Below are 8134 nucleotides of genomic sequence, written 5' to 3'. Positions count from 1 at the left end.
TGGTGTTTAGAAGGTGCTTAAAGTGACTTTAAAGAGAAAGAGACGATGCAAAATGGTGTTTAGAAGGTGCTTAAAGTGACTTTAAAGAGAATGAGACGATGCAAAATGTTGTTAAGAAGGTGCTTAAAGTGACTTTAAAGAGATTGAGACGATGCAAAATGAGGTTTAGAAGGTGCTTAAAGTGACTTTAAAGAGAATGAGACGATGCAAAATGGTGTGTAGAAGGCGCTTAAAGTGACTTTAAAGAGAATGAGACGATGCAAAATGGTGTTTAGAAGGTGCTTAAAGTGACATTAAAGAGAATGAGACGATGCAAAAAGAGGTTTAGAAGGTGTGTTGCAAAACAGAGCAACGGCATGACAGCTGCCGTCAACGCACGATTGTCACCGAAACGGTAAAGTCGAAATCGATCTAAACGGTACATGGTATATAAACGGCGCGACCATTGAATTTGTCGGTTATTAGAGAATAAAGAGACACGAAAGTTTTAGCTCACTCGAGCTAGTGTTCTTAAAATCAAGTGTTACCTTTTTTCTTCTGTTGAAAATAGCTTTTCAACATTCTAAAACTTTCTAGTAAAAGTTCTCGCAAATTATCAGTTTACGAAAACCAGCTTCTCGTGCGAAACCGTGATGAGTAACGACGGTGAAACGCTACGCGGGGAACGGATCGAAGCCATGGAAATGGCGAGCCCGCCATCGATACGCGACGGCGTAGGCGCATGTGAAAGCGCTAGGATGGCTGACTCGAGGTCCACCCCGGCCTCTTTCACATTCCACCACACTCCCCGGGCACAAAGCGGGCATGCGACGGCCGGACCGAGTCAAGCAGATGGCCACCCGGAAGGGTTGACCCCGTTGACGCATCCGACGCATTCGGATCGGACGATCGAGCCAAGCCCGCACACGAGACATGGAGCCGGGTCCAAGGTGGACCCGATTGCAGAGAAACGACGACAAATCGAGCTTGCCTCGCGAGAGCTCGAATGGCAAATCCGCGAACTTACGATTCAGGAGGAGAGGCGCGCGTACGAGCAAGAACGGAACACCACTGTAAACCATGCAACGTCGGCCAGCACAACCGAAATGCGGAAGGCAGAGGAATGGCTGGATAGCACTGATCGTTGCGGGGAGACACAACCGGCTCGCGGGGTAGGGTTCCTCGGTGAAAACCCGGCAGAACGTAGCTTATTTTTTCCGGAATACGCGAGTCGCTCGGGGTTTTCAGAATGGCGCCGAAAGATGGAGGCTTCGGCGGCGGTGAACCGCCATTCTGCATGGACCGGCCCAACGATGGCGACCCAGGGTCATCAACCGGAATCGGGCGGTCGCCATTGCGATAACGGGGCTATGCCAAAGGCGTCGGGACACAACACTTCACTGCACTACGCGGAGGGGACAAGCCCGAGAGGTTTTCCTGCACCGAACGTGAATCTTTCCGGCGCTTGTTGCAACACAACAATCCTGAACCAGAGTCAGCTGGCAGCACGGCAATCGACGAGCAAGGATCTACCCACATTCTCCGGCTCAGCGGCGGAGTGGCCCTTGTTCATCGCGCGATATGAGCTATCATCGACGCTTTGCGGCTTCAGCGATGATGAAAACTTGCTCCGTTTGCAAAAGGCGTTAACCGGTGCTGCACGCAAGGCGGTAGAACATTTGTTGCTTCTGCCGTCTGGGTTGAAGGATGCGATCAACATCCTCCGAACGAGATTTGGCAGGCCCGAGCTGATTGTAGAGTCACTCGTAGAGAGAGTGAGACGAATGCCGGCACCAAGAAATGACCGACTCGACACGCTGGCGGAATTCGGCTTTGAGGTGCAAAATCTCTGTGCTACGATAAGAGCAACGGGCATGTACGGGTACATGTGTGATGTTACCTTGCTGAGGGAGTTAACGGCAAAGCTGCCAGACACTACGTTTATCGAGTGGGCACGACACCGCAGCGACCTCCCGAATGTGTCCCTGTTCGAGTTTGGTAAGTGGATAGGCGATTTGGCGCTAGATATCAGCGCGGCTGCCCCTTTGTCCGGACGCGCAGTTCACAACAAATCGCAAACAAGCGAACCGCGACGGACCACGGCGCGCTGGAATTTACACACCACCATCACACCCGATTCGAAGAGCCCATCACTGCCCTCGAAGTGCGTTTTATGTCACGGCTCGTGTGTATCAATGACCAGTTGTGAAGTTTTTCGGCAGATGGCAGTTAACGCCAGACGAACGTTTGTGAAGGCGAGCCGGATATGTAAGCAATGCCTCATCACGCACCGGGGCCCGTGTCAAGAAAAGAAACCATGTGAGATAGGCGGCTGCGGCGTCCTGCATCACCCACTTCTTCACATCGACACAGCACAACACCAGGTACACACACTAACACACTGTAGCACAAATAGACCCGCGAGTGACAACACCGTACTATTCCGGTACATTCCAGTAACGCTACACGGGCCCAACGGAAGCATAAAGACGTTCGCCTTCTTCGACGACGGGTCAACGTCGACCTTCGTGGAACACGGACTAGTCCAAGAGCTAGGACTTCAAGGCACGCCACATCCACTATGCTTGAAATGGACAGGGACGACGACGCGGGAAGAGAAGGAGTCAGTGCAAGTGGCGCTACGGATCTCTAGCGGACATGAATCGGGGACGGTATACGAGCTTCCAGTAGTCCACTCGATGAAGAAGCTAGCCCTACCGGAACAATCATTGTGCACGGAACAACTATTGGCAATGTACACGCATCTTAGAGGCCTACCAATAGAGTCGTACAAAAACGTAACCCCTCGAGTTTTAATTGGAATCGACAATTGTCGCCTGGGCCAGCCTATAAAAACACGCGAAGGAAAGAAAGACGAGCCTACTGCTGCCAAAACGCGATTAGGATGGGTGGTTTACGGGCCATGCGATAAAACCATCGCCGCACGTCGCGGAGGTATGGCCAGCTTCCATATCTGCACGTGCAATGGAGCTAGCGATGACGCCCTAGACTCTGCCTTCAGGCAATTCTTTACGCTCGAGTCGATGGGGATCCTGCCGTCTGCGGGACCGTTGTGCTCAAAGGACGACGAAAAGGCGCTAGCCATACTCGCAGAAAAAACGAAGCTACAAGGCGCACGATACGAAACAGGTCTGCTGTGGAAAAATGATGACGTAAAGATGCCCCCCAACAAAGCCATGGCCATGCGACGGTACGAATGCCTAAAAAGAAAAATGATAAAATATCCTAAATTAGCGAACGCCATACGTGAAAAAATGAGGGATTATGAGGCAAAGGGCTACATACGTCGACTAAGGGATGATGAGTTGACGGAGAGACGACCTCGCGACTGGTTCCTACCCGTATTCCCAGTCGTAAACGTGAACAAGCCCGGGAAGATGCGAATGGTGTTTGATGCCGCCGCCGAAGTAAACGGGATAAGCCTCAATAAGCAGCTCCTTACCGGGCCGGACCAAATAGCAAATCTACTCTCGGTGCTATACCGGTTTCGAGAATACCGGGTGGCGATTGTTGGGGACATTAGGGAAATGTTCTTCCAAGTACAGATGAGGCCGGAAGACCAGCGCAGTCAGATGATTCTGTGGAGGGATGATGACGACGTTACAAATCCCGACGTTTATGTGGTGACAGTAATGACGTTTGGCGCAGCGTGTTCTCCTAGCAGTGCCCACTACGTGAAAAATATAAATGCTGAACGATTTGCGGAAAAATATCCTCGCGCCGCATTCTGCATAAAGGAAGAACACTATGTGGATGACATGCTAGCTAGCGTCGAAACGGAAGCAGAAGCCCAGACCTTGGCAGAAGAGGTGCGGTACATTCACGCTCAGGGAGGATTCGAAATTCGCAATTTTCTGTCGAATTCAAAAAAGGTCGTCCATTATCTACAGGGGCTCACTGAAACAGAAGCAGACGTCTGTGTGACCGACGCGGTAACGGAGAAAGTTCTTGGAATGTGGTGGAATACCACGAGCGACTCCTTCTCCTTCAAACAGTCGCCAAAACACAATCAGGAGCTGCTGACAGGAACGCGGATGCCGTCGAAGCGAGAGGTGTTGAGCACCTTGATGAGTGTATACGACCCAATGGGACTAATTGGGAATTTTTTGATGTTCCTGAAGATTTTACTGCAGGAGACCTTCCGTGCTAAGCTCGAGTGGGATCAGAAGATCGAGGGACGACTCACCGAGAACTGGGTAGTTTGGATCTCGGCCTTGCCAGAAGTGGAAAAGGTATGCGTGCCAAGGTGTTATCGGCAAATGACCTCAACGGAAGCCGTCATACAACTACACATATTCTGCGATGCCAGCGAAAACGGGATGGCAGCAGTGGCATATTTTCGTTTTGAAGAGCGGGGAGTAATCGAATGCGCGCTTGTGGGCTCCAAGACGCGGGTGGCATCCCTCAAGTATGCATCGATACCACGCCTCGAGCTGCAAGCCGCATTGATCGGAGCGCGCCTAGCCTGCTGTATCGCGGAATCGCATCGAACAATAACAGCCCATAACTACTTCTGGACTGACTCACGAGACGTGACCTGCTGGTTACAATCAGATCACCGCCGATACTCTCAGTTCGTTGCCTTCAGGGTTGGTGAGATTACCGAGAAAACAAACATCCGCGATTGGCAGTGGTTGTCCACTAAACTCAACGTGGCCGACGAGGCTACAAAGTGGGCAAAAATACCTGACCTTTCGCCGACTAGTCGCTGGTTTCGAGGGCCGGAGTTTTTGTGGTCTCCGGAGTCGAGTTGGCCAGTGCAAAGGGAAGAACCGGGTGAGACAGAAGAGGAAATCCGCAAACACGTGATGCATCACTCTGTGGAACCACCCTTGATTGAGTTTACGCGATTCAGCCGGTGGACAAGATTATTGCGAGCTGCCGGATACGTCGTCCGCTTCATTAGCAACACGAGAAGTTTTAAAGGAGTAAAAACAAAAGCGACGGGGCCGCTAAGTTATGACGAACTCAGGAATGCCGAAGCAATACTACTGCAACAGATCCAGGCAGCAGAATTTTCGGATGAGATACGCAAACTGAAAGGGGCGAAGAAAGCTCATCCCTGGCAGCAAGTCATAGCGAAGTCGAGCTCGTTATACAAGCTCTCGCCGGCTTTCAATGACCAAGGGGTACTAGTACTCAGGGGACGGCTGCCCCAGAGCCCCTGGTTTGACGAGACGATGAGTAGTCCGGTGATTCTACCGAGAGGACATTACGGAACGGATTTACTCATTCGAGACTTCCATGAGAGACTAAAGCATGGTAACCATCAGACAGCGATCAACGAAATACGTGCCAAGTACTATATACCTCGGCTGATGACGGAGTACAAGCGAGTGCTGAAATCCTGCCAGCACTGCAAAAACCGAGATGCAAAGCCCGTTGCTCCCGTAATGGGAAGTATCCCAAAAGAGAGGCTAGCTATCTCCCAACAACCCTTTACGTACACTGGACTGGACTATTTTGGCCCGATGTACGTAACAGTCGGCCGACATGAGGAGAAGCGTTGGGGGGTGATATTCACCTGCCTAACCACGAGAGCAGTTCATCTTGAGGTCGCACGCTCGCTAACAGCCGATTCCTGTATTCTCGCTATACGCCGCTTCATGACGAGGCGTGGAGCACCCCGAGAATTCATCAGCGATCAGGGTACCAACTTCATCGGGGCATCCCGCGAACTAGCTGAGATAGTTAAAGAACTAAGTGGCGGAGTGATGATGGCCCATTTTAACGGTCCTGACTTGAAGTGGACCTTCAACCCACCAGCAGCACCCCACTTTGGCGGCTGCTGGGAGCGCCTTGTCCGCTCGGTAAAAAAGGTCACCAACGAGTTCGACCTACCACGACGCCCAACAGACGAAGTGTTGGAAACAACGTTAAAGGAAATCGAGCTGATTCTGAACTCCAGACCACTGACTTACGTACCCTTGGAAGATGAGTTTGAAGCGCCGATCACCCCAAATCACATTCTGCTCGGTAGCTCAAATGGGACAAAACCGCTGGTACCTTTCGATGACTCACCAACCGCAGTACGATCGTCCTGGAAAGCAACAGAAAGGAACGCAAACATGTTTTGGAAAAAGTGGGTGGGAGAATATTTACCTACCCTGACACGGCGCACAAAGTGGTTCCAACCAGTGGAACCTCTACAACCAGGAGACGTAGTACTCATCGCGGATAATAATTTGCCCCGGAACTGCTGGCCAAAGGGACGTGTCACCGAAGTAGTCAAGGCCAAAGACGGACAGGTTAGGAGAGCGACGGTGAAGACCAAGAACGGTACCCTAGAACGTCCAGTAACAAAGTTAGCAAAGTTGGATGTATTACCGAGGAATTACCTTGCGGGGCCACAGGATGACGTGCCCGAAGATATAGTGGACGACTCTACGCTGAACCTGGATAGTGAAGTAGATTGAAGCTCTGTTGATCGTGAGTTTGATAGATGGCAGCAGCACGTGGTTAGTGGAGCATCGCGATGATCCACGGTGGGGAAAATGTTGCAAAACAGAGCAACGGCATGACAGCTGCCGTCAACGCACGATTGTCACCGAAACGGTAAAGTCGAAAACGATCTAAACGGTACATGGTATATAAACGGCGCGACCATTGAATTTGTCGGTTATTAGAGAATAAAGAGACACGAAAGTTTTAGCTCACTCGAGCTAGTGTTCTTAAAATCAAGTGTTACCTTTTTTCTTCTGTTGAAAATAGCTTTTCAACAGTCACTTTAAGCATATTCTAAACACCATTTTGCATCGTCTCATTCTCTTTAAAGTCACTTTAAGCACCTTCTTAACACCGTTTAGCATCGTCTCATTCTCTCTAACGTCACTTTAAGCACCTTCTAAACACCATTTTGCATCGTCTCATTCTCTTTAAAGTCACTTTAAGCACCTTCTAAGCACCATTTTGCATCGTCTCATTCTCTTTAAAGTCACCTTAAGCACCTTCTAAACCTCAATTTGCATCGTCTCATTCTCTTTAAAGTCACTTTAAGCACCTTCTAAACACCATTTTGCATCGTCTCATTCTCTTTAAAGTCACTTTAAGCACCTTATAAACACCATTTTGCATCGTCTCATTCTCTTTAAAGTCACTTTAAGCACCTTCTAAACCTCATTTTGCATCGTCTCATTCTCTTTAAAGTCACTTTAAGCACCTTCTAAACACCATTTTGCATCGTCTCATTCTCTTTAAAGTCACTTTAAGCACCTTCTAAGCACCATTTTGCATCGTCTCATTCTCTTTAAAGTCACTTTAAGCACCTTCTAAACACCATTTTGCATCGTCTCATTCTCTTTAAAGTCACTTTAAGCACCTTCTAAACACCATTTTGCATCGTCTCATTCTCTTTAAAGTCACTTTAAGCACCTTCTAAACACCATTTTGCATCGTCTCATTCTCTTTAAAGTCACTTTAAGCACCTTCCAAGCACCAATTTGCATCGTCTCATTCTCTTTAAAGTCACTTTAAGCACCTTCTAAACACCATTTTGCATCGTCTCATTCTCTTTAAAGTCACTTTAAGCACCTTCTAAACACCATTTTGCATCGTCTCATTCTCTTTAAAGTCACTTTAAGCACCTTCTAAACACCATTTTGCATCGTCTCATTCTCTTAAAAGTCACTTTAAGCACCTTCTAAACACCATTTTGCATCGTCTCATTCTCTTTAAAGTCACTTTAAGCACCTTCTAAACCTCATTTTGCATCGTCTCATTCTCTTTAAAGTCACTTTAAGCACCTTCTAAGCACCATTTTGCATCGTCTCATTCTCTTTAAAGTCACTTTAAGCACCTTCTAAACCTCATTTTGCATAGTCTCATTCTCTTTAAAGTCACTTTAAGCCCCTTCTTAACACCATTTTGCATCGTCTCATTCTCTTTAAAGTCACTTTAAGCACCTTCTAAACACCATTTTGCATCGTCTCATTCCCTTTAAAGTCACTTTAAGCACCTTCTAAACACCATTTTGCATCGTCTCATTCTCGTTAAAGTCACTTTGAGCACCTTCTAAACACCATTTTGCGTCGTCTCATTCTCTTTAAAGTCACTTTAACCACCTTCTAAACACCATTTTGCATCGTCTCATTCTCTTTAAAGTCACTTTAAGCACCTTCTAAACACCATTTTGCAT

At 48.5% G+C, this 8134-nt stretch overlaps 1 protein-coding gene across 1 annotated transcript; it reads left to right on the top strand.

Moving 5' to 3' along the window:
• Positions 1–737: 737 nt before the first annotated feature.
• On the top strand, positions 738–6416 carry LOC131292778 (uncharacterized). The gene is made up of 2 exons (XM_058320862.1): positions 738–1977; positions 2437–6416. The coding sequence occupies exons 1-2, from the start codon at positions 738–740 to the stop codon at positions 6414–6416; spliced, it is 5220 nt and encodes a 1739-aa protein (XP_058176845.1).
• Positions 6417–8134: the final 1718 nt, after the last annotated feature.

Source organism: Anopheles ziemanni, unplaced genomic scaffold, assembly GCF_943734765.1.
Source record: "Anopheles ziemanni unplaced genomic scaffold, idAnoZiCoDA_A2_x.2 U_11, whole genome shotgun sequence".
NCBI classification, from domain to species: domain Eukaryota; kingdom Metazoa; phylum Arthropoda; class Insecta; order Diptera; family Culicidae; genus Anopheles; species Anopheles ziemanni.
This window is presented reverse-complemented; position numbering and strand designations above follow the sequence as displayed.